Source organism: Rhopilema esculentum, chromosome 21 (assembly GCF_057945365.1).
Source record: "Rhopilema esculentum isolate cy_ngs chromosome 21, ASM5794536v1, whole genome shotgun sequence".
Taxonomy (NCBI): Eukaryota; Metazoa; Cnidaria; class Scyphozoa; order Rhizostomeae; family Rhizostomatidae; genus Rhopilema; species Rhopilema esculentum.
This window is the reverse complement of record NC_142835.1, coordinates 377,984-405,328: the sequence shown is the minus strand read 5'-3', so window position 1 is coordinate 405,328 and position 27,345 is coordinate 377,984. Positions and strand designations below refer to the sequence as shown.

The following is a 27,345-nucleotide window of genomic DNA, read 5'->3' as shown; positions in this document are numbered from 1 at the left end:
GGCTCAGAATTTTTAACCGGCCACAAATAACTGAAGGGGCCCAGGTCGGTGTGGTCTGAAAAAAAGGCGTTGTCAAGGGAGCATTTCATCATAATCGATCAATTTCTAAGCAACATAACCTATGTAGCACTAATAGCAAAGTTGAACTGTTGATTAAAATGGGCGCTGAGTACACTAATTGAAATTCAACACAAAATAATAAAAATTCTTTCTGTTTTGGATTTCAGTAATTTTGCACAAGAGACTTTCTCGAAACAACAAAGTTAAAAGTTATAAGAAAAATAACCTCAGATGCATAAAGGATAGTTTCGAGAATGTTTAAATTACAGAATATCTTAGGTGTGAGGAAGCTTTATCTTTACTGAAACTTAAACTAAAGATGGCAGACCTAAAAATAGCAAACTAGAAAGGAAGGTTCACTGACTCGCTTTGTAGAAGTTGTGGCTCACATGCGGAATAAATTGAACGTCTATTGGATTGTACCAATTTCTATCAAAAATTCAAAATGGAAAAACTTGCTTAGCTAAATCATAGCTAGAAGGTTCCCTTTAATTTTTGTGTAATCATCCTCTAAATTGGTTTGCTGTCTGTATTTTAGACTTAATACGTGCTTACAAGCTATATTTTTCACAAAACTTTTAGGTTTATCATTTCGAAGACCATTTCAATCAAATGCTACCAGAAGTTACATTTCTTTAATTTCCATTCCAAGAAACCAGTGATCAGTCCTGTCCCCTTTTTGCATCAACTTTGCCTTCCTTTCTGAAAACCATTTGCGACTCGAAGTTTATTCGTCAATTATATACAATTTGGCTAATTCTTGCCATTTTATTGACATATTTTTTATCTCAATTTTTCATTCTATGAGGCAATACCTTATCCGTTCGTGTTTTATAGCAAGCAAAAAACTAGATTCTTTGGTAAACGAATCTTTAAGACGATGCAGCAACCCCCGTTGAAGAATCATTCGCATTGCGTTATCTTAATGCTATGGCTTGAGTGAAAGAGAAAGTTAACGCCGAGTTTGTTACTGAATCACTCCTTAATTAATTCTATAATTAATTAACTCCTGAGCTCTACAATTAATGCCGGGCAGATTAACTGAACCTGGGTCAATGAAAAATAAAAAATTTCAGAAAATTCTATCATATTAAAAATTCCAATCTCTATTAACCTCTCATAACCTAAAAAAACCATTCTTTTTTTAGCTTCGACCCAATCCATTTTATAATCACATGCTGGGACGTTTATTCAACCTCAGTTTTGATGTATTCAATGATATCTATTATTCGTAACGGGACATCTTAAGGCCCCACATTCCTAAAATGGGGTCTTTTTCGGCAAAGATGGGGCCCTTTTTGCCAGATTTTAAAAGGGGGCCCACCGGCCACGGGCCGATGGGCCAGTCCACCACTGCTTGACACCCCCATCCCATGAAAAAGTTTCTAATTTGCGACCCTGTGCTTAGGTGGGGTCAGTCTATCCTTGACAAGATTGAAAATCGTAAGAGCATTCAACTGCCTATCTTGTCAGAAACAAGGCCGTTGGAAGCGGGGGGGGGGGGGGTAAGCTGAGGGATCTATTGCCCCTCCAATAATTGTTAAACTGCATTATATTCTCACGGCCCTTTGGTCAAGGATCCTGACATTGTCCTTCACCTCGCTTGCAGAGGCACATTTTCAAAGTCCCCAGTGCCTCGAAAATCATTTATTCAAATGCAAGTGTCGTTTGATGTCATCGAAGTCTGCAAGTTAAGTTATGAAGGGCAGAGTCCAAGCAAATTATGTTATAAACACGTGATACTTAAGTCTCGCTGTTAAATGCGAATAGTTCCCGACCATTTTAATCTCTAGGTTATTGTTCACGATCTTTGTAAGAAGTCTTTTAACGTCAAAGTTTCTAATCCGATGTAAGCCTAAAACAGGGTTAACTTGTTACAGAAGACGTTTTCCTATTTCTTTCTTGTTCAAGAAACAAAGTGCATCAGAATTGCCACAAGTTGTTTGCCTCCTCATCCAGCCTCATGTGTCCATTCAAACCGAACTTCGTAAGTGCCTGCGCCTTTATTTGCTCCCTTGAATACAATTTTTGTCATTCACAGGCTCAGTTCAAGAAGGCCCTGTGGACCCAAGTAACTTGGCATAATCACACTATTAGCATTGCCTAAACAGTGATATAACCGGAAAACAATGTTAGAAAGATCTATTCGTAAGAATGCAACAATAGGTCAATGTTTCAAACACAGACCTGACAGCCTGGTTAACCATGATTCCATATATTTATTTGTCAACTACATCCAAACCCTGCGCTTCAATGCAATTATGAGCTGTTTACCTGAAATTTCCATAAGTTGGGCTGCATCAAGGTAAGCTTCATGCCTGCCAAAGTCCTTGGTGCTCCACCTAAAATTATATACGACATGAATATTATATACGGCATCCGCATCTCCCCCTTCAAACAATGTTGCTGTATGCAAAGCTATAAAGGCTCGATGTTATACAGTGGATTCAATTCGGATAACTGTGGTATTAACATCTTCAACCATTATTGTTTTAGGGAGAAGGGGTGCGGTGTCGTTTTTTTCCGTCAACAATTTTTTTTTCAAAACAACTCTTTGTTCGGGAGATGAATCATGCCCCTCTTTCAGATATGCACTAGCCCCCGTTTCAAGAACATTGCACATGCGCATTATCACTTGAAGCCCTGGCAGGAAGTTCAAGAGTTGTGTGGTCACAGGCAGAACGGTTGCGCGAATATTGTTATCAATGCGCATGTACAATGACCCTGCAACACTGATTGGTTTAAGACGGTACTGTTTCGAAACAAAGGACTAAAGAATAGGAATTAGGCAGAAGGGGAACTCTGAAAAAACTTGCCCATGCGTTAACTTATACGAGGCTTAGCATGTATCTGTTGGGGAAATTTTAAAAAAGAATGAAAATAGACAACTTTATTTGAGATGAAATGCCCCATGATAGTGAACAAATTCAATTATGTATCATAATTCGTTTATATCTGATTAATGGATGATAATTTGTCATGGCTAAGTTCGTCTAATGGAATCGAGGTTAAAGGGGAATTAAGGAATTCTATTGTTGACTCAGGCTTCAAAAGCAACAAAGGAACCGACGAGAGTTACCCTTCTGCTTAATTCCTATTCTGTGGCTGGGCCTTCTATTCAGGGCTGTTAGAACAAAAAATCATTTATTCATGGTGAACCATTCATATTGTGACAAAAGCATGGAACTTGGTGGAGATACACAGTTGGACACGCTGAAAAAGATAGGATACAGACCCCTTTGAAAAATGCCCCCTGATGCTATTTATAGACTGGGCTACTAGATTCCAAACTTCTACAATGGTTATAAGAAAAACTGTTCTGTGAACGGCAAAATAGTTACGAAACTTGGTAAAAATACATGGTTTGATGCAGTGGCGGAAATTCAAGTTTTCATTTGGGAGGCCCAGGCTTTCGATTTTCCGACAAGATAACATCTTGGATCATGTCTAATTATAAAGAAACTGCACATTTTGATAGAAATAAATGATTTTTTGACGGGACTCTTTAGAAATCTTTGCTGACAACGCCATAATTAAGTAGCAAGAAAAAGAGTCAATTTATGATTTTTTATATCAAAATCGATATCTCATCTAAGACAACTGATGGTACAAGGGTCGACCGATTACACTTTTGACGGGTCGTACGTTCATTTTATGCATTTCATCTTGTTTTCGTCAGTTGGAAATACGTTTGAAAATAACTTTTATTCGGAAGAATCCGATGGAAATTTTGACTAATCTTCACGGAATTGCAATTCACAAGCAGTTTCGATTTTGGTCCTATATTGTTTGTTTGATTATTTAGTACTGGCTGTTATTTTATCAGCTATGCTTTGTTCAAATTTTGCAAAAAGGGAACAGAGAGGTTACAGAGCCCCCTGGGGTAAAAAAGGAAAATGCAGATGACCTGCGAGCGAAGCAGGCAAAGAATTTGGCATTTACGCCCCTAAGATTAGCTTAGAATTAGCATAAGGAAACAGGTTGCAAAACGTTTTGAAAAGTCTTGTTATGATAATTTTCTTGCTATTTTCAGACTGGGGTAATGGCTAGGTTCCAGACCTCTCTTTACAGTGGATAATACTATATCACTGCTTTGAAGTTCTTAAACTAAGCATAAATCTTGGTAAAATACACGGTATTGTACATGGAAAAATAGGATGCAGACACCGTCGAATTGCTATCTTCACATTGGGATACAGTGTGACCAGATCACAATTTTAGAATTATGCCAAAATTGTCATAAAATTATGCTAGATTTACAAAAATTATGCTAAATTTCACATCAAGGCTATGCTATTTGGAAAAGAGGAGGCTGGCGCATGCGCAAATTAGAAAGAGTGGCCAAAATATGTTCACTTTACAAAATGAATATAAACAGCTAAGAAAACTAATGCAATAAATTAATCATAAAATATGTCTATATGTAGTTATGAATATGTTAAATAAAGATGGCCCGTATTTTTCACTGGCAGAGCTATTTCTGGAAACCATTATTGCCAACTTAGACAGTAACGAATCAACTATCTCCACATACAGAAAGGATTAAAAACCATTGCTGCCTTGTACTAGCCACATATGTGGATGTAATGTATTTGCATGCAGTTTCGACAGACAGTGGATCACTTATCAATGGAAACAAGCACTTTCTTAACAAATTCTAAAATTATGCCAGAATTATGCTAGATTTCCAACGATGCCATATTTTATGCTAAAGGACGATTTTTTGGCTAAATGCATAATATTATGCTAGATCTCGTCACACTGCCGGGATACTAAATGGGTTCCAGGCCTCTACAATGGCTATTACGACAACTTTAGGATAAAATATAGTCTAAATGAAAGCAAATCACCCTCAGCTGGTCGTTCATTGCTCGATTGAAATCTGGAGACTAACCACCATACGTGCAAAATTGTGCTTGTTTGAAGCCATACAGAAAACAGAAGCACAGCTGATCAGAAAACTTAGAAAAATTGTGCATTGCCAACTGCAGCCTTTATGCATTGGGCGTCTTGTGCCAGTGAAAAATCTGGGATCCAATTTGTTGTTAACCTGGGATCCAAGTAGTGTGCTCAAATAAGAAAGGCGTTTGTCAGTCGAGATACACTTTATAGTTTTATATCTATAACTTCATTTATCTATAATTTCATTTATATATACAAAGAAGTATACATGTTGCCCTTTAAAATTTAGTCCTTTCTAGCTCCTCAGTCTTCTAGCGTCATCAATAGAAACATGGAGACACAGATGGAGAAGAATTTAGGTGCTATTTTACCTTCTGATTTAAGCGAAAAATCAGGATTTTGTAGACAGACTGAAGATTTAACGACGAATTCACAAAGTATAATTCATAATTCAGAAAGTGTTCAAACCCCTCCTACACTGCCTTCCGCTAGCTACGCCCCTGATCACAATGGCAAGAGATTGGATGCGTCTGTTGATTTTTGGTAGAGTGAGGTGGTGACTGGTGATTCTTTTCTTTAAAAGTAGGCTCTAAAAGAAGGTTAAAAAGGTTGTGGGCCAGATGAAAAAGTTTCATCGCCAAATGTTTTCTTAAATATTGGGGTTCCAAGACGTTTGCATCCTACCTTTCCATCCTTATCTACTCTTACAAACTTTCATATATCACAATTTGAACCACTTTGTTAATGATATCCACTTTAGAGATTTGGACCCCAAGATCATGGCCAAAAAGCTATTGAATTAGACAAAAACCTTTTAAATGACAGCAGGGTACTCAATGATGATACCCAAAGATTATACCGAAACCCCTCTCCCCTGAAGCAATGTTGGTTGTTTGCACAATGCATGTGTTCAACCACTCGAAAAGAGTAGTGAAGGAAATCGATTATGTCACGTGGTTGGTGACATCCAATTCAACGCATCGAAAAAAAGCGTAGGGAGAAGCCGAGGCATGACCAACCACGTAGCTGTAGGTGTCGGCTAGAGGGGGGGGGGCAAACTCGAGCAAGAGCCATACCTTAAGGGGGGCAGGCTTTAAAACAAGAAAACAGATATATAACAAACCGATATATTTGGACCAAATCAAGGTCATGGAATTACAAATATGCCAAATTTTCAAAATATCATTTGGAAAAACTGTAGCCAGAGGGGGCAAGCTGTTGTCAAAATTTTCATTTGGCCCGTGCCCCCCTGCAGCTACGTGGCTGGGCATGACTCGAGGCAAGTCGAGGCATGACTCGAGGCAAGTCGAGGCATGACTCGAGGCAAGTCGAGGCATGACTCGAGGCAAGTCGAGGCATGACTCGAGGCAAGTCGAGGCATGACTCGAGGCAAGTCGAGGCATGACTCGAGGCAAGTCGAGGCATGACTCGAGGCAAGTCGAGGCATGACTCGAGGCAAGTCGAGGCATGACTCGAGGCAAGTCGAGGCATGACTCGAGGCAAGTCGAGGCATGACTCGAGGCAAGTCGAGGCATGACTCGAGGCAAGTCGAGGCATGACTCGAGGCAAGTCGAGGCATGACTCGAGGCAAGTCGAGGCATGACTCGAGGCAAGTCGAGGCATGACTCGAGGCAAGTCGAGGCATGACTCGAGGCAAGTCGAGGCATGACTCGAGGCAAGTCGAGGCATGACTCGAGGCAAGTCGAGGCATGACTCGAGGCAAGTCGAGGCATGACTCGAGGATGGACGCTTAACGCTCGCTGATAAATTCGCTCATGGAATATGTTAGTTCAATGTAAATTTCGCCGCATTGAGGATTCTTTTCCCATATAGATAAAATGGAACACTCGCTGTTTTTTCTGGAGTTTCGCCTCTGTTCGAGAGATGAAACGTTAAAACAGCGCAGGATAATTCACTTGATCCCCCACAGGTAGAAAGTAGAATATTAGCATCGCACGTAGGGTTTGAAAGGACATTTTTCAAAAACATGACAATTTAGCCTGTCAGTCCAATAGTACCACAATTGTAGTACCGGTCTAATAATAGGGGGCCTTTTTCGAATTGTTCTGTAATCTATTGCTTTGGCATTTAAAACTGGGTGTTTTCATGTGTCGTTTCATTGATAAAATGATGCATCTTTGTTCAAATAAATATCATTTCTATAGCCATTGAAGAAGCCTGGAACCGAGGTACTTCAATGTAAAAATAGCATTTGATGGGAATTTTTTCGAAAAGGTCTGCATCCTTTCTATCTAAGTGTATCGAACAGCGCGTTTACTATAACTGGAAACAACAGGAAACAACAAGAAACAACAAGAAACAATAGGAAACAACAAGAAACTAGTACAAATGAGCAGAATCTTAGCGAAAACGACTAGTCTCCAAAACGAGGCAAGCTTATCCATCCACGTGAGCATGGTCAATTCAGTGTTGCCACACGTAGGGATTTCTACCTACTTTAAGGATTCTTCAGAAGTTTGGAGGGAAAGCCTACGGGATTAAATCAAGAAAAGTAGGTAGTTTTTTTCATTGTAGGGATTCTTTTTAGCTTGCGGCCAAACAATCAATTGCTTGTTTTTTATAATCTCGAACATCGATTACCACCTATTTCCCCAGGGCAATTTCCGAAAAGAGTATCACGAGACAATAATTTTCGCACCTTTTTAAACCAGTTGTAAAGATGCAGAAGCAAATTAATTACACTCCCCTCCCTTAAGTACTCGCCGCCAGATAGTTGTTTCTGCTTGTTTCTACTTGTTTTCTAGTCGTTTCTACTTGTTTCTATTTGTTTCCTAGTCGTTTCCATTCATTTCCTGTTATAGTAACCACGATCAAACAAACTGATCTCTAACAGGTCTCATACCTATTTCGCATTTTATTGCAGAAGTTTTCGTTGTCACATCTTTGGAACAGATCTCAGAAATTAGTAATGAAAAACTAATGGACTGCATAAGAAATTATCGTTCCATGTACGACAAGAAATGCAAGGACCATAAAGTTCCTCCCAAAACCTGTGCTTTCTCTTAACTTTTTCTGTGTCTTCTCGTCTTCTTCTGTATCTCATGTAAGCAAGTAGCAATATGTATTCACAGTGAAGTAATAATCGTTCGTTTATTGCAGCAGCCATGTTTGTTGTTGAATTTTGCCCGCCAGTTTTTCCCGCTCAAACTTTACCTAGTTACCGGCATAGTTACCGATACCGCAGGCAATTGCAAACAAAACGTTTCCATTTGTCGGTGATACTGTAAGGGTGGAAGATGAAAGATGGCAGAAAGCAGTCGCAGGCAGTGGCGAAGCTAACCAAGAACAGGTGGTCCTGCCTAAAGGGGGTCTGGGGCCGTGAAGCCACGCCCTAGAGACCATCGGAAAAGGGGGGAAAGCCCTTCTGGATGTGTTGAAATCAAGATTGCAGTGAAACATTTTTCACTGCCACATTTTGGAAAAAAAGAGGATGAAGGTTCGGATCCTTTCAAGTTCCTCCTGCCTTACATTAAAAAAGTCAAAAAAGCATCACAAAAATTTTCTCTAAAATAAATGACATTTGAAAATATTTTCATTGATTAAAAATTTTGAAATCATTGACTAAAAAGAAATTGCTTGTACATATCATATAGGCATATACAGTTGTAATACATACTGGAAACATAATTTATTCAAATTATTTAAGAAAAGTAACAATATTTTGTGACAACATTGATATGTCTGATGCACGGTAGATAGGGTCTCGAATCGATTTGTTTTGAATATCAGAGGAGACCCCTGGCATTTTGCCAGTACAATACAATCTGAGTCACCGAGTACAAAAGCTCCCAGTAATTACCATTGTTTTCCTTTTCATCCTTTTCAAAGCGTCCTTTTCATCGGGACCTCTGAATTGTATGGTAGTTCCTGTTTAAGGCAGGAGGACGAACTGCTTAAATTAAATTTAAGCAAGCCCTTTTTCTGTCATGCACACTCCATCTCCCCTCGATCTCGACTTTCCTGGTACAAAAAAAACGAAGATTCTCTCTCGGCAGCGGCAGCAAACTTTTTCTACTGTTTATAATAGGTCTTTGAATATGGCTTCCTTTGCTCTCTGCAGTCTGAGAGAAAACTATATGAATGTCAGTTTTCTCGCGATGTCTGTGATATTCTTGACTTTAACAGTAAATAGGACCAACAGAACGACCCTAAACAATTTGATTTCCATAAGTACCACTCGTCTTGAAGCGTTCGATTCTTGTATCAATCAATTGACGACAGTGTAGGGCCGAAGCTTCTAGCAGCAAAAACTTCTTCAGCAGCAGAATCATGATGTCTTCGTTACAGTTAGTTTTATCCATGATATCAAAATAGTTAAGCCTGACTATGGCCTAAGTGAAAATTCTTTGTGACCTTTGACCATGGCGAAGAAAATCAACAAATTATACCGAAACATAGGGGTCCAAAAGAGCAGGACCTGAGGTCCTGCCATTTCTGAAGGGCAGGAGTGCAATCGTTTTCTTCTATTGTGAGGCAGGACCAAAAACAGTGCTACGAGGCGTTTGCCCATTGTTGGGTAGGACCAAACATAGGGCTAAATTTTTGACGATATCAATTTACGAACGGGATACTCGAAATTCCATTCCAGTCACCCAAAATTGAAAAAGAGCACAGCAACGAAATATAAGTGTAGAATAAGACCTTTGAAAAGAAATGCCTTTGAATCAGGCATATAATGATTTCATAAAGTGAATCAATTTTTAATATTTTAAAAATTGTTATCTTTGGAAATTTGTGGTCCTGCCCGGCAGGACAAGCAGGACCTTTGGCTTCGCCACTGGTCGCAGCCAGTCGCAGGCAGCCTTACGGCTATATGGAAACCAGGCTTTAAGTAGCTTTAGAGTTTACAGGTTTTGAAAATTGTTCATCCAATAATCTAAATCGGCTAGAAATTAGCAGAGACATGAAATAAGTATAGCCTATGAAGATATCGGAAGTTCACAAAAGGTCAACAGTTGTTTTGGCTTGGTTAATGAATTTTGGAGCCAAGACTGAACAAATGTTCAAATTTTCGCAAAGCGTACAGTTGCACAAAGAGAAGGAAGTGAATGTCGGTAACTAATGGTGATCCCGACAAGGGGGAAATGTAAGCGCATTTACTTTTAGCATACAAAACAAAACCCGCGGTATGTGTTTTGTCTGCACGGTCTCATTGCTTTGTTTTCATTTCTGCTGTGGCAAATGTAGGCCATGTCAGTCCAGGCCGGTTCTAAATCTGTATTGAACTCGTTAATCGTTCTTGTTTTAGCTGGAGTTCTTCCTTGACCCAGAAAATGAGCAACAATAAAGGACGTGTAGGTGAGTTGGCCATTTAATTTGCAAGCAGGTTTTTCATTTCTAGCAAACGAGCAAATTGCCTTATGTTTGAAATTTGTTTTGAATTGATTTGTTGTCACCTTTTTTCAAAATGTACGAAAGTGCGAATTACATCGAGATCGTGTTACTTCAGTTGATTTTGTTTGTTTTGGCGAAAAGCGTTTGAGACCTGATCCAGAGGCCCTGTACCGAATCTGCCGTGCATATCTGATGTTTTGTCGAATCGATTGATTTATATAGGCCTAACGATTCAGACGATTCGCTCTGACGATTGGCACCCGGTTTTATAGAAAATTGATAAAATATCATTTGACGTTTAATCGATAGAACATGGTCTGCTTCACTGTTTTTATAGTCTGCAAGATGTTAAAAAAGTGTTTCGAGAACATTTTAAGCACTACGAATGTTGGGAAAAACCGCAATTTTCCCCAAACCGCTTTTCAGTTTTCCCTTAATAATTTTTGGGAAAAACCCAAAACAGAAGCTTATTCTCTTTCTGGATACCTATTACACGGTTTTTCATAGTCTGCAGACGGATTTCGCACCCTAACCACATGATTCCCCCCCCCTGCCTTTTCTTGTACAGCCGTCCAAGAATAAAATGTCAAAACCATTATAAGCCAGTCCACTTGTATTCTGGGGGCACAGGGGGTGGAGCCCATTTGTTAAAATTTTTCTTGATTTTTGGGGGTGCCAGCCCTTCCCCTAAACAATTCTGCAATTATCTTCTTTCGAAAATTGCGTCTTGTCCTTAAAAGGTCTAGATATGCGTTATTTCCAAATATCTTGATGTAGGGTGCACACCAATTGTTACTTCTCTTATCCCTGGCACCATTTCAAATATTTTTTATTCCTTTGAGGGTATATTGTTTGTGATCAATTGTGTTTTTCCAAATGCTGCATTGCCTCGACTCGCCTTGACTCAGAAACAGAGACCGTCGTAAAAAGCATTGGCTTGCTTAACGCAGTTTCGTTTTTTCTATCGCTTAAACTTGGCACACAAGGTTTATTACATTACAAAAAGAGAGAAATCAGCTGTTGAAGGAAAAGAAATAGCTGGAAAAACTTTTTTGAGGATGTGAGAAGTAAAGTTTGGGCAGGTTTATTTTTTAAAAAGTATTATCAAGTTTGATCGTTTGGATAATCCATTCCAACTAAGAAAGATAAATTATAGACGCAATTATGAATCTATTAAAAATTTTTTGTTAAAAGCGCTTAAAGTCCGAAAAAGTTAAGATCAGATTTTTTTAAAATATTTTAATTTTTTATTTTTAGTTTTTATTTGTGTTTTTATTTTTAGTTGATAGTTCGTCTGTTGATATTTCAGTGTTTATATTTTTATTAAACCATGTTTCATTTATTTTTCTCTCCCATCTTATTTCAGGTACTTTTAAAATCTAAAAAAAGGTTTCATTACGAGCTTTATGATAGTGGTTATTCTAAAACTTTGCAAAACTTTTCTATTTCAAGTCAACATCACAATAGACGAGACTATGCGACACCTTCAGTCAAAATTCATTAGATACAGTTTCTGGCCATCCTTAAGACACCATGGTTCTAAATTTTTCTTGCCGCCAACCATGATGGCGGCCTTTCCTAAGCTCTTTGAAGACTTTGATATTTTGGCCCCTCCACTTTCAAATGCGTTTCGCCGGCCCTGGGTACCTGACACCGTGGCTCGATTTTCCACCAAAAATGGAACAGCGTTGGGACGTGTGGAGCCCCAGTTGAAGTAATTAGAAGAAAAACAATGTGTTTATGAAATTTCTCTTACATGTTAACAAACCGTGTGACGAGAAATGTCATTTAAAATCATTTGGTTCTCATAAAAAAATGAATCTGTTTTCATATCGATTATCAATAGCTTGTATCTTGCCTCGTTTATCAATAGCTTGTGACGACAAAGCCCCAAAACCCAACAACTCCAGTCCTGAGTAGCCCCCTCAAATTCTACTCTGTCCTGTAAGTATCCCCCCTTCTTTGGTTGGTAATTTCTTGAGAAAAATTCAAGCATTGAGTAGCCGCTCATATTTTGCAAGTCACATGAAAACCGCACTTATTTGGCAATTTTATCAACTCGTTTTAGCTACTCTAAAACCATTAGAAGTTTATCTTTACAAAAGGTAACCGAAACAATGAACTTATTTCAGAAGAAAGTAAGATGACAAGGACAATGATATTATTTTCGTTAACATAAGCATGCTGAGGCTTGAGTAAAGGAACCTTCATTAGGCTTGTTTATGAAGCTTGTTGGTAGGAGATATGCCCACATTTTTCTCGAAAACAGGATTAATTCGTTGTCCAAATAATATATCAAAGATGCATTGATGAATTGGTGGTTGCACAATAGTACTTGCTTTTATCCTTCATACAAAATGCCTTGACGAAACCTTTCAATGAAAATATTTGTACCTGCTTACAAGTTAACTGATTTGGAGTTTCTATTCAAAATGGACCTCAGTTATTTGTTTGCGGGTATCTTCTTTTATCAGGGCCGTCGCTACGTGTTTGACACCCCTTTGGAAAAATAATTCATTGTAAAAACGAGGAGTCGGCAAATGGGACCGGAGCAGCCCCTTCAAGCACAATAGCTATCGGCGTCCCTGTCTTTTATTGCTATTCAAGCCAGTCCTGAGGTTTTGGTGTTGCATTCGATGTAATGACGTTGAACTTTGTCATCTTGCTGGCCCTTTCACTCGTTTGATATGCTTTCGGTATAGGTACCCTGTGCTAACGCGGGACTTCTAAAGCTCATGTGAATCGCTCCCGTCAAGGTGAAAAAACGCATTACCTGTTATCACTGGGGCGCTTAAGCCCTACTTTATGCACCTGTACTTCATTCTGGTTTGCGCCTATCCTTTGCGCCTATCCTTTCTTTGCTTGCCGCCCTCTGAACTTTCGTCTACCATTTCGTTTTAAAGCATTACCACATTGCAAGATGGGACATCCTTGCTAAGCAAGGCTAGAAAATAAAAATTAGAGAAATTTAAGCAAGTCTTTAGACATACAGAGCATATCAAAAAGTTTATAAAGTAACAGACCAATTATGTTTTTAGTTATTAGAGTTAAAATGATTGAGTCGGTAAAGTGGTGTAATTAACACGTATTTTTAATACACTATTTTTTATTAAAACACTTTAAAAGAGCACGCAGACAAGATTTGTCACTGAAAATAAGAACAAGGAAAGAATTCGCACATCTTCAGATAAAAATTGTTTGAAATCACAGATGCGTTTATGAAAATTTTCGTTTAATTAGCTAAGTTAAAGTTTAATTAGCTAGAATGTAGGTTTAGAAAAATCAGCGTTGAAATAAGCAACTGAGTCGAAAATTATCCAAAAAGAATGAGAAAATCCATTCTCGGCGGAAATTATCTAGTTCTTGTAAAATGAAATGTATACCATTATATGAAAACGGAAAGCATTCTCGTCTCATCTCGAAGCTCGAATCCATGATTCATAACATGGTTTTTTGCAATATTTTTGATAGCATGCCTGTCGTGTTGATGTTTTTTATTTTGTTAATTTTTTAATAAATCAATTTTTCTCTTCTAGTCCCATTTAAAGGTGTTTACCGATGTTATGAAAAAGACTACACCCCCGCCATCGCTCTGAATGTCGTCTGAGATTATTTTGGTTTTAATAAAGGTAAGAAGCTTTAAAACGTTTCAATGATATTCACAGAGCTTTAGTGTCACATGAGTGAAAAATTTTATTGAAAAGGCCCGTGAGTGAAACAATGCCTTCTTATACATCAATCATTTCTGAATGAATTGTAACGTGCTGTGAGGTCGAGTCGGTCTTGAAATGTTCAGGAAGGTTTTCCATACAAGAATTGATGTACTTGCACCAGTTGTGATTCAATTCAATGCGATTAGTATCAAGTTTAAAGTAATAAAAGGATGGGGGTGTGTTTAGACAGGCACTTTATTACTTATGGGCAACCAGAAAAAAGACGTATTTGCTGCTGTTCGCCCAACCAAGGTAGCAACATGCATAATTTACTACATGGTTGATGTTGATTTATTCATCAAGAGCAGGGGCGGCGCCAGCCCCAAAATGAGGGTTGACAATGAAGGGGAAGAGCTGATAAAGGGGTGCAATTTGTTTATCCTGCTTATAAAATGTTTGGGTACAGATTTTAAAGTTAATTATTGCTAAAAACCTTTAACAAAGAAGGAAAGCAATAACCACACTCTAAGAACCAACTGTTTAGCACGATAAAGCTGTGTTTTATAGATCAGTCTCGTTATAGTTTCTCACTATTTATGGAACTGATGATCCAACACGCCTGTGACCATTCTCTTTTTCAGCTAAGATCTGAAGAAAAATCGTAAATGACCCTCAAAATAGACAAAGAAGATTCGATCCCAAAGAAGAAAACTTACATCCCCCTTATGTTTTTAGTCTAGTTTTTGAATGTTAGAAAATCTATCTTAAAAAAAGTGGGGTGGACATGTCCACCCCAGTCCACCCCGTGGCGCCGCCCCTGATCAAGAGAATGTTACTTTCAATATCAGGGAAAATGGTTTAATTTGTAAAAACCCAATTCAAGATAAAGTTTACAATCGAGTTGATCGGCGTAGGAGACATAGGGGCTGGGTGGCTGCAGCAATCAGTCAAAATTTCTCGAATTTCGAATTTAATTGCAGGCCCATCCGTGCAATCTATAAAAGTCTCCCTGAAAGTTTAGCCTCCGCTGCGCCCATGGTTGAGTTAGGTTCAGAAGTGGAAATTGAGGCTTCATGTTTTACTTATTTTCATCTTCAGTTCTGTTCTCCAAGTATTCGTTTATTTTGTTTATCAATAGCAGGTATTACAATTCTAAATTAAATCAAATTTTAAAGGTTGCTCAGAAATTTTGCTAGGAAATTAATCAGGGAGCCGGTAGATTGCTATTTTGGAGATATAGGTAGGCTTAATGTTGCAAAGGAAGCGTGTTAAACCAGTGGTCGATTGATTGGCTGGCTACTGATGTCATTTAGAAGAAGATACTAAGGATTTCTGACTGTTTACGAAATTTGAACTATTATGACTCTTCTTGTATTGTTCAGGCCTGAAACTGCATTTTTTCGTAAATAAGAGCAATTGGGAGAATAATTAATAGGTATTTCATGACCGCACTGCTCATTTTTCGCATCTGAATTTTTCACTTTTTTGTACAATCAAGGAAACGTATCTTTGTTACAGTAACTTGCACAGTATAAAATGACCAGTCTGTGGGAGACGAGTAACGACGACATGTTTTTAATAATCAAGTAAAGTATGAGAGGACATGTTTAAATGTAGAGATTATTCTTTATTTTAAACAATGTCAGCTGCAGCAATCAAACGTACACATGAATATTTTTCATACAATATTACTTTCATTCTCTTCCTGGATCTATGCTATCGCCATTTCTCTTTTGTCTTATGACATTTTCCTTATTATGGAATTAAAAAGCTACTACTAGTGTGTATGCTATGGCGTCATGTGTATTGTGGCAAGGTGATTTGTTTTTTAGTTTAAAATTGTCCGGGGATGTGGGAAACACCATGTAACAAGAAAGAGGGAAAAATTTAAAAATGGTTACTTCTTAGAAAAGGGCATTTTTTCCAAAAGTTGGGGGCACGTAACCCTGCAGCATCGCGGCTCTTATGTCTCTGAAATTGTGAATAAGTTTGTCGAAAAGCTGAATACAAAAAGATTTTATGAAAAGATCACATAGCTATCTTGACTCTCGATTTAATGACAGATACTCTTGAGTCGAAACGTTGCCGTCCAGTCCTTTCAGTTGCGATAAGGCCCGAATGCAGAAGCGGTCAACAATGGTTAAGAAAACGTGCATGCATCTGCTGGATGCCATTAAATTGCAGTTTATGGTATTTGTATTCATCAGCTGATATGTTGCTTGCATTTTTGTACTGTAATCGCAATGGCTTTGTAGTTACAGAAGAATGCTGGATGATTGTATTCTAAGTCATCATTGGCAAAGGCAAAGACAATGTTTCACGGAAAGTTTGAAAGGTGTTTCGTCAAATTGGCCACCAGTTGTACAATGTTCTTCACAGCAAGTTGCCATTCATAAATTATGAAAATCTATTGATATAATTTAGGAGAGCAAATGATTGCTATCTCAATTTTGAACGTCCACTGAACTGGTCAGTCAACAAGCATCTTTGGGGTCGTCAAACCTGGAAGATTTATATTTGACCTAATTTGTCTATGTACAGAAAGCGCTGTGTTGTATGTAGAAACAATCTAGATTCCTTGAAAGCAATTGCTCCATAAACGCAGCAAAAGGGTATGATTTTGCAAGTTGTTTTCGACATTTTTTAAGAAACACTCTTTTCGTTGACAATATTTTCTGAATGGCCTAATGGGTCAACCGAGGCATGCTTGCGTTATAATTAGCAATGTAAGGAGAAAAGAAGATTCAAGGTTTGCTGAGGCCCGAGCAAATTTAAAGCTGAGATATTGTTTAAATGTGGAGGTACAAGTTTTGATGTTTCCAGCTTACCCAAAATTCCCATCAAATTTTCATAAAATTAAAGTACAAGATTGTTTGTTTTATTTCAATCAATTATGAAATCTTCTAATTGATTGCTTATGTGATTCCAGGTGTTGTAAAGGTTTAACGTCGCATATTTTTCAACTTTGTTTATATTAGGTTAAAATTCTTCGAAATTTTTAAAGATTTGAAAGACCTGTTGCAGTACCACACGCAGCTCATCTCAGCTCCTTTTATATGATTTCTTTACAATTATTGTTTTATTGTTTTCATATGTTTATTCGCATTACACAGCAAAGTTCGACAAATGATTATTTTTTGCACACCGCCCACAATTTCTTGGAGAATAACCTTCCGTCTTCCGTCAACAGTTCGACACAGGGCGTTGTGGCTTCAGCTTCGTAAAGAAGCAGAGTTGACTAACCCTCCGATAACAGGAACTGTTTTGTTTGTTTATTGAAGCCATAGTTTATTGAAGTCCTAGAAAAGGCAACCCTTTTTTAAGCAAGGACAAACCATGTTTCTGTATCTACTAAGTTTCCTAAAGTAGTATTTAGGACACGGAGAGACTATACTAATCGGGCAGTGTCCTGGTCTTTCCTCTAGATGTGACCACACCTCGTGATCCCCACGCATGGAATTAGGAAGAGCTTTTTCCATTTCTTCGTTTTGAGTTGGTGTGCGCAAAATAGCTTCTAAAGAACAACCCAACAATCTTAACTAACAACGCAACAAGATAAAGTGATTACCATACAATATTGCAAATAATCGACGAATCCGATGCTTCTAATTTACTGCCTGCACAAATCGCATGTGCATTGTAATTTCTTAATTTTGCTTTTGAATATTGCCAAAGAAGGAATTTTTTTCTATTTGGAATATTGTTCTAACTTTCTCAACATCTATACGAGACAACACCAAATTCATATTTTATAACTTGGATCAACGTTTCTAAATTTTGCATGTTTTATGTCATAAGTACAGTAAGTGGGAGAGAGTATTTCCTTCATGAAGGGTGGGTTTAAACCATTCAATGTTTTGTAAATTTCTATAGAAGTTATTGCAGAATTTGTAAAGAGAGGTAATTTTATTAATTTATGCCAGTAGCTGCTCAAATGCTGATTGGTAATCATTATGACTATTCTAAGGGCTCCACGCGTATCCTGTTGATTTTGTTGTTATTTTTCCTTCTACAAAAAGTGACCAAATAAATAATTGAAATATGATATGACAGATGTTTTCATTTTTAGTACAATTTTAGATTTACTCATATAAGAAGCATTCCTGCACGAGTGCATTCCTGCATTTTTACTTCTTCTTTGCAGAAGTTCTTTATCTGTTGATTACATTCTATTTGCTGATCCAGTGCTACACCAAATTCGCTTGTACTTTCTTTAAAAATTCTCTCACTGATTTTTTTTTCAGCTGTTTGTGATATAGAACGGTTAACTTGGATGGTTATGAGTTCCATTTTTCTCCATTCAGTAGCATTAAATTGTCACAAAACCTTTTGATGAGAACTGTAACTTCAAATTCCAAAACTTGCTTAGTTCTTTTCTTTTACTATTTGGCAGCCATTTGGTATTGTCATCTGCATCGTTACATATATTACAATGATTCATCATTTAAACTGACAATTTCTGACAAATGATGATACTTGTTGGAAAAAATGTTTTTCTTCTCAGAGAAAACACTATTTCGATGCCATTCTTTCTGGATTTTCCCTCATGTAATTTTGTATTTCATTTTCGCTATAGATTTTGAGATTCCATTCTATTGTTGATTTTGGCGGTATAAGTGACTCAGTGGCCAAAGAAAAATGCTACCACGGTCAGAGTGGAAATAAAGAAAACAAGCGTCATCTGTGCTGCAGTTTACATTTTTGACGTCTTCGGACCTGTTTTGTTATTTGTGTGGATTTTGTTTGCGTCGTAGACTACCATTGACGCTGCAAGTATCGCATACAGGTATCTTTCTATTCATTTACTTAAAATACCAGCAGAATAATTTTTCAAAAAAATGCCACGCTATCCACTTTAGAATGCTATATCTATCTCTTATTCGTTGAATAACATGATTGGAATTTGCGTCATAATTGCTATTTTGGGATAAGGTACTTCATGCAAGGTGCATTTTGAAGAGAAAAAGGGTTGGTTTTATAAGTGTCTCATAAAGGGGCAAGGGGCTAAACAGAAAATTGTGCAGCAGAGGAAATTGTGCAGCGGAGGAAATTGCGCAGAGGAGGGAATGGTGCAAGGGGGGTTCTACCATATAACATAGTGTTTGCCAAAGGGTGTGGCCTGGCTTCTCTTAAAAAATGTTACAAAAACCTGTGTTTCTATGAAATCCGTTTTTCGCCAGGTAACTCTTCATGAACGTTACTAGGACTGCAGATATCATGGCCTACAGATATCATGGTTCCTGGTTGGTAGCAACGCTTCCAAACACAATCTGCAAATCAAACTAGGCCAGTATTTTGTAGACAGCAAGTCACATTTCTAATTTACTTTGTCAAAAGTGCAATTCCATTTCTGAATGTATGTAAAATGGGATTTTTGAATCTTTGGTGCTGCAATCCTCTGTGGATAGTGTTGTACAAAATGCGTTTCAAATATACCAAGATGCCATGAAATCAAATCGCAAGCTGCAAAATGTGTTGCCTTTTGACATTGATCGTTGTCTCTGTGAACTAAACTTTGCAAAGGTTGCATCGAACAATGTTACTTGGTTATTTGTAAACATTATAGTAAAATTTATGACGGGGGAGTAAATTGTTAAGCTGCCTTTTTTGAGGCGAGCATTGATGGTTGAACTCGCAAATATTTTCAGTCAAACATCAACAAACACCAAGTAGTAATGCACAAACATCTTCTTTTGCGTTATGGAAATCCTCGCTTTGTTGCTGGTATAAGCTGCAATGCCTTTTGTTTCCATGATTTTAAAAGCAGGTAAAAGGTTTGGCACCGGTGTTTCTTGTATGTTGTTTTTTCTATGCAAACAGTGCTTCCTTGCGCTTCTCCTACGTTTTTATTGCTGGCACAAAATTTTGCAACGGAAGAAACGCGAATTTTTTTCAGATTGAACAAGTCTCGTTATCTGGAATGTTGGTCCTGATGCCACTTAGACTGGACCTTTAATGTTAAGCAGGCCTTGGAGTTTAATTCCTCTTGCCGTAAGTTCTATATAATACCCCGAAAGTTTATTTTTTCAGCAATTATTGGAAGGGTCTTGATGAAAATGGCACTAAGAGGCATCCATTTTTAAATGCTACCTCCATATGCCATGTTGATAAAGTTATCAAAATTAAGGGACATAGAAAGAAACTTCAAAGGGGGGGGGGGGGTAAAAAATTGGGTATAAGTTACAGACGTTACGCTGAAGTCGTTCCATTCGTGAATTTTGGGGGTGTGGGACAGTGAAGAGCCAAACGTGAGGTCCGGGGATGAAGCCTTTGATGCTTTTGCTGTTTTTAACCAGTTCATTTGAGTTAAAATGTGCTTGTTTGTTTATGCCTTCATTTGGAGGGTAGCATGGTAGAGGAAACTGAAATTTACCAAGAAACACGTTTTATCGTGTCTTTTATGCCTGAAATGTTTTTGTAAGGTTTCAGGTGTGTCTTACCTTGATTTGTAATGATTTAACAGTAGGAGTCAGATGTGTCTCTTTTTCGTCATTATGTCTTGATTATTTGCTTTAATGCTGATTATTTCTGACCAAGCGGGGCTCGGTTACAATTTATCGGAAAAAGAGGAGGCCTTGGGGGGTAAACTAAGCCTAATTTTTGAAGGGGACGTGCCATTTTGTTTAAAAATTTGGACCCATAATTCCGCAAACATGATGGAAACTACACCCATAATTCCGCAAAGCAAATAAAAATTTTAAAGCACATAAAAATCATCAAACAAATTTTGCATGTCCTTTGCTCCAAAATCTCAATATTACACAGATTTCATAGTTTTATTTCTAACTGGTCATTCATTTTGTTAATGCTAAATATCCCTCCTAATAATTTTGCAATATTTTCCCAAAATGGTACCCATAATTCTGCATGTTTCTTCAAATGGTACCCATAGTTCCGCACATATTTCAAAAACTGATACCGATAATTCTGCACTTTTTTAGAAAAAAGGTATCCTTAAATATGGCACGTCCCCATACCTTCAAACATGTCAAGGTTTTCCCCTGAGGAGGTGGCCAAAGCCCCTTGGCCTTCCTGGCCTCTGCATCTATGGCATTGTTAAAGGGCTAACACGGTTTTGCACAAGTTTTGATTCCCAATGTTAAATCTACTTGAAGGATTATTTTATTGTTGTAGAGATAAAGTGAATGCTAGTGCTGCCAGTATCTTTTGAATTTCCACTCGGCTGTTGTGTGTGGTTGTGATTGTTTTCACTTTATCAGTTTTAGGGAGCGCCATCTATACCTCATTGGTGCATTTACTTTGCAAATCGAAAACGAGAGGAAAATGGACAAAAAGGCAGCTAAGCCACTCATGCTTGGGGATTCATTCGGCAGCCCAGATTTAAATGAAGGAGGAAAGTCAATCCTGAAAGAGGTTACCGTTTACTTGGAGCCAACTTGCAAGCCCTCTAAGTGCCGGTTGTGGATCGTTTTTTTCGCGTGTTGTACACTTCATTTCATGGTTTTTGGAATGCATTATTCGTTTGGAGCGATGTTTCCACAGCTCTTAAAAACTTTCAATGCTGGCCAAGGTCAAACAGGTGGGTGTCATTTACCTATTCACTTTTTGCCCAACAGTCTAACTCCAGCCTTGTTGTAATATGTTGTAATAAAGGGGCGTGGCCAAAAAGATAGTACCCGTGAAATTTGCCTTGCTTCAAATTATATGCATGCCCTAAATTTAAAGGCAATCTGTCTCGTTGTGGATTGGTTAATAAGAACAATAGCTGGAACAATAGCCTAAACACGATTCCAGCGCTCCGCCATAATTTTTACAATGCAATAAATTAAAGGGGGACTGGAAACAATAAAAAATCCCTTTGTTCTTATAAGCAATCAACGTCGTGACAGATTGCCTTTAAATGCAAACGCGAATGAAAAATCGTTTTAAATAACAAAAGAGGAAGAATGAATACTTCTTATTACGAATAATCACACGGTCGTGTTCTGTATTCTTTTGTTTTTGGTTTGGTTTCTTGTTAAATTCTTTGCATTGAATCTGAATCTCGAAGTTTCGTTTATTTATGGAGTTTGGACAATGTCCCTGAGGTGGTCTTAAGTTCCCTTGCGCCTTTAATTTTTATGCTCCTTCGGCCATCCACGTATCATATTCATCAATGAACCTACTCGAACGGGCGCTTATTCGAAGGGGCACTTATTTGAAACTTTGTCTTCTTCAGGGAGCGCCTATTCGAGGGGGTGCTTGTACGAGGGGGTGGGGCGTTTTGTCCAGAAATAACTGTATTTTTGACTACATGGTTTGACCTTCAAACTTTCAGATTAAAAAGATGGCTGGTATCAAGTTTTTTCCAATTTGAAAAATCTTGAAAAAATTTCTCGAACAACGACACTTTCCAACATTCTTCTTTGGCTAAAATCCATACGGGAAAATATCTTCTCTGAGAGGGCAAATCCGAATGGCGCATGAAGGAAATGACTGCAAAGATAAGTGAAAGAGAAAGAAGAAAAAGTGTTTTGATAAATGCCATACGCAACACCATTGCTGTTTGGTGTAGGGGGATGTCTCACCCCTAAAGGGTATCAAAGCAATTGGTCCGAAACTTCATAACACACGAGAGTCTATCCCCATTTCGTTGCAAAAGGCTTATTGCTAGCACTGATATGGAAAGTCGGTTCATTTTTGTCGAGACCTGGTCTCGATTAATGTCGTAGCAATTTAAATTATATTTATTACCTGCGCCTTATAGATCAATGCGCCATTACTTCTTTTATTTATCTTTATTATTTCCATGTATTGGCAGGTATTCCTTTCCTTGTCTATAGAAAAATTGCATGATATCTCATTTTCTGTCTGCAGATAGCTGATATCTGTCGCCGCATTATCTCCCTAGCTAGAGCGATTCACTTTTAATCGAGTAGTTCAATAGCCCATGTCTAATAAATCTATTTTATCAAGTCATTGGCAAACTTGCAAAATAGCAAAATTATTGGTTCAGGCATTTTAAATTGTATTTAAAATTTCTCGAAAGCATAATGATATCTCAGAATCCTTTAAACAGGCAAAGCTCCTTCCCCTTAACTATTCCAGAAATAAGTTAACGGTTATTTTTTGTATTATCTTCTCAATCTCTTTTTATTTTTCAGCATGGGTTGGATCGCTGGCATCAGCTTCGCTGTTTTTCTTCTCAATGCTTTCGGTCAAGCTCTGTGACGTCACATGTGTATCGTTCACATGTTTGCTTGGATCAATTCTGGGAGGCACCGGACTTATACTGACATCAACAGCCGGTTCACTTGAAACGCTATACGCAACGCACAGTTTCTTGTTCGGCCTAGGCACGAGTTTGATGTATACTCCATCGCTTGTTATCGTTGCCAGATGGTACGACCAATGGCGGTCGATTGCCACCGGATTCGTAGTGGCTTCTGGCAGTCTCGGTCAGGTTGTGCTGTCACCCTTGCTACATTTCCTTATGGAATCTTACGGGGTCTTAGATACTTTTCGCTGGTGGGGCGTGATCTTCATGGTAACAACTGTATTGAGTTCGACTTCGTTCTATTTACTTGATAGAAGGGATTCTAAAGAGTCAACGAAACAATCAGGAATTTCGAAATACTCTATTAAATGGACATTGCTGCGCGACAAAGCGTATGTCACGTGGCTGATAATCATGATGATTTGCAATTTCACGTATTACATTCCGCTGATACACTTGGTAAGATGCAACCCTTGTGCTTCATTACTGAACATATCTAAACTGAACAAGACTTCTAACACACAGTGGAGAAAACAGTTACAGTAAACGATGAACAGCTGCTAATGACAAACCATTAAGATTTGTGTTGTAAATAGAAAAATAAAAAAATTTTCAAGAAAGTTTTGGCCGTTTATTAATGACATTGTAATGAAAGGGTGAGGATTTACCAAACTTAAGACTTTTTAAAGCATTATGGAAAGGAAAAGGGTGCCATGAGTATTTTTCGAGAACCAATGCAAATAGAAATTTCTCTAAAATATATTTGCATTCATTACTCATAAGTTGCTATCTATAAAATATCTCGAAACGGACTTCCATATCACTTTTTTACAACGTCATTTATATATGGTCCCATAGCTCAAAACATTTACATATGGTCCTATAAGTATACTATACTAAGGTTGCCACATGACAGGGAAGGAAAACTGACCGACCAAGCAGTTTTCTTTTCGCAAATTATTTCCGATTAACTAAGTCCATAGGGAACAGTCGCCGCAGCTATGTGTAAATTATACGCATGCTTTGACATTCTTTATTTATTCATTCTGACGTTGTTTCATTATTGGTGACAAAAAGTTGAGTTTCTTTCAACCGGGAGCGTATGTTAAGGTGCAGCTCGCTTGGACTATACAGCAGTCAAAGTCTATCACGGTTGTTATGGTAGACGGTGTCATTTCTTCACTTTGTCCTTTTTTTACTTTTTTATATCATGGATGGTTTGTTCTTTCTTACGAATCATAAGTAAAAAACTGTATTCTTATTTCTTTTGCTATCTAAATTATCGCTTTTCGCTTTCAGTCCAAATACGCAGTGGAGCTTGGAGCGCAACCTCAGGCATCCAGCCTTCTTCTCGCAGCCATAGCAGCAAGTGCAATGATAGGCCGTGTCTTCTTTGGGAAAATTTCCAATTTCCGACCAGAGATTACAATACCTTTATACCAATTTGCCATGTTTTTCAGTGGAGTTATAACCCTTTTTTCGTCAATGGCAACAAAATTTTGGCATTTATTGTTGTACTCAATATTATATGGCTTTCTTGATGGTTCGTTTATTGGTCTAATTTCAATTGTGACAATGCAGATCGTTGGTTTGGATGACTTAGCGCAAGGCTGGGGAATCGTGCTCTTTTCCATTGCAGCACCGATCGCTTTAGGCCCACCAACGGTTGGTAAGTAGGTGTTGTTGGTTAATTGATACCTCTTTGATTTTGATGCCTTTTTTGAGACAGCGCAAGCGAATTTTGCCGTGTCGAGTCTTAATTTAGCATGATAAACGCTAGCCTGCGTGCAGGGTCTGCGAAGCCGAGCCGATTTTCTTGTTCACAGGTTCCTCAAAATCAAGGAACTAAATTTGATGGGTTGGGGGAATTTCAATTGCTTTTTTCAGTTTTCAAAGTGGCGCCTTCGAGTAGAAGTATAAATGAATGGTATCAGGTAATAGAATAGGTCTGTTTGTTCTTTTGAACAACTAGAATTACAGAAAAACATTGCACGCTAATGGAGTTGTTCTAGTGCTTAGAATAAAATGTTGATGTCAGCGAACAAGAAAAGCGGCTCTGTTGCGCAGACACTTTCGTGGTAATAATTGCAAAGAATTCTGAAAGGCTTTTGTGCAACCGGCATGCTTTGCGACTTATATCGTTTGCACGAAAAAACAAATTCAGTCCATTTCTCCTCGCTTAAAAAATAGCTACTGCAAAGCATGCCAGTTGCGCAAGATCCTTTAACGCCTGGTTGTTTTAAAAGATCTGAATAATTTGAATTGAAATCACTTTGTAGGTTGGATGAATGAAAGCAACAGTGTGGAAGGGAGAGCATTATTTTACTTGTCGGGCGTTCCCATGATAGCAGGTGCCTGCCTCATGTTCCTTGTTCGATTGTGGCAGAAGAACAAAAAGAAAGACATATGTAATAATGACCTGGTAGAAGAAGAACAAAATACTATGTACCAATTCATCACATCGTTATGATTTCCTGAAGGCTCCGGGAAGTCATAATTGAATTTATTTCTTAAAGGTCTAAGTATGTGTATTGCTTAATTCATTAATGGAAAGTGGTTTAGCTAAAGATATCTTAATTCAGTGCGTAATATTGATTCTTTTTAGACGAAGCGTGTTTGTTACAATTTGGCACCGAGTAAATATAGGGCTGAATTTACCTGGCGTTACCTCCACAAAACTACCTCTGCAATCTTGCTAAAGGTACAGAGTGCTTAAAAGTGCATTATATTTATTCAATTTTATAACTCTTTAATTTGAAGCATGAAAGCAAGTTTAAAAGGGGTTAGTTGTGCAAGGTTAATTGTAGGCATAACCTTCTAGAACTCGTCAAAATTCACTTGGAAAGTTTTTTCTGGCAAGGGCCTGGTTAAATCCTTCGAGCTTTCACAGGCTTTCTGGGACGTTAACCACTGGCTGTTTCAAAGAATCTTTCCACTATGCTACAGGCCTCTTGACTGAGCTTAAGTAAACTGATAAGCTTGTTCAATGAAATAGGATTTACCCTCGTTGGTCATTAAAGAGTTTTTGAGAGCGACCCACTGATTGCTCCCTTGTTACCCTAAAGTGGTTATAAGAGCTAAATATGCTACGAGGAACATTTTTCGAGGTTTACAGCAGGTTAAAAGTTGAGATTCAGCAATATCTGTAGCTGGGAAATTTTCCGTTGGCTATTCTGAAGCCTGGGAGCACACGCAGTTTAAATCTTTGACGTTTAATTTGTATATAAAAAATGTAAAAAGACATACGTATTTTGTAATTTAATGTCGTCTATTGTAAGTCCTGTCACTGAACTGTGCTGTTAGCTAAATTGAATTAGTCATGAGTTGCATAATTAAACTAGGAATAATCTTCTGAGGAATGGCTTTTTTTATTTACGGTAGAAAGGGAATTTGGGGGTGCAATCCATTGTCAAACATTGCTCTCTCTCTCTCGATGATAGCTACTGAAAGGTCTTAAAGCCAATTTAGTATTTATGTACAAAGCTTTGAAAATTTTAAAGAGATTTTAACAAGTCAGGGGATCTTTAAAAATCAAAAGAACATTGCAACTAGATGACCAGACAACCCCCTGTATCACAGCTCCCCCACCCTAGACCAGATCCGACTTTCATCATGACGCCTACCCTTTTGGGGTTAAACCTCTTGAGATTAGTCCTAATGGCTATGAGTGTTGAAGTTTCGTGTAACGATTTTTTTGCCCTTTTCATGCTACTCTAATTTGTTATGTTATAGGTACTCATGTACACTCTGCTACGTTACAACTACAAGTCAATAATTTTTAGAAGCTCATGATATCTTCTAAAATCATTTCCTTCTTTTGGTTGTCAAGTGTAGTTAATGAAAATGAGAAAGTGGGTTACAATCATCAGGTTGTTGGAACGAAAGTTGAGCTTTTTTGTTGTGAGGCAAGCACACTGCACTGTCAGAGTTTATCGATCAAGTTCATTTCCCTTCTCTTTATTATTTCTTTTTCTTTTTATTTCCTATACAGTTATTAGGTTGATGCTTTGTGCCGTGTCAAATTTGAGCCTTGTTTTTTGCCACAGGTATCCAATATTTTCGAAGTGAATCAGGGCTATAGATATTTTGAAAAAAATTAAACTGGTAAAGTTTTATGTAAGAAAATTTTTCATAGAAAAGAATGTGACGATGTTTTGA

At 37.9% G+C, this 27,345-nt stretch overlaps 1 protein-coding gene across 4 annotated transcripts; it reads left to right on the top strand.

Annotated features, from left to right (window-relative positions):
• Nucleotides 1-1,595: 1,595 nt before the first annotated feature.
• LOC135684967 (monocarboxylate transporter 10) lies at nt 1,596-27,345 on the top strand. Of its 4 annotated transcripts, none has more exons than XM_065200689.2 (8): nt 1,600-2,047; nt 10,232-10,281; nt 13,854-13,946; nt 18,547-18,756; nt 21,191-21,510; nt 23,075-23,646; nt 24,487-24,856; nt 25,467-27,345. In XM_065200689.2, the coding sequence occupies exons 5-8, from the start codon at nt 21,255-21,257 to the stop codon at nt 25,655-25,657; spliced, it is 1,389 nt and encodes a 462-aa protein (XP_065056761.2). In that variant the 5' UTR covers nt 1,600-2,047; nt 10,232-10,281; nt 13,854-13,946; nt 18,547-18,756; nt 21,191-21,254; the 3' UTR covers nt 25,658-27,345. The 4 variants fall into 4 exon arrangements, with proteins under 4 accessions (XP_065056765.2, XP_065056761.2, XP_065056763.2 ...); XM_065200691.2 differs by lacking the exon at nt 1,600-2,047 and adding an exon at nt 9,789-10,069; XM_065200693.2 differs by lacking the exon at nt 18,547-18,756 and having other exon boundaries at nt 1,596-2,047.

What these genes read in the sequence shown, in the direction of transcription:
- LOC135684967 (XM_065200693.2), top strand. Translation starts at nt 21,255, where the DNA reads ATGGACAAAAAGGCAGCTAAGCCACTCATGCTTGGGGATTCATTCGGC. An exon ending in ACATTCCGCTGATACACTTG is followed by an intron (nt 23,647 to 24,486) that starts GTAAGATGCAAC and finishes TTTCGCTTTCAG; the next exon opens with TCCAAATACGCAGTGGAGCT. An exon ending in TTTAGGCCCACCAACGGTTG is followed by an intron (nt 24,857 to 25,466) that starts GTAAGTAGGTGT and finishes ATCACTTTGTAG; the next exon opens with GTTGGATGAATGAAAGCAAC.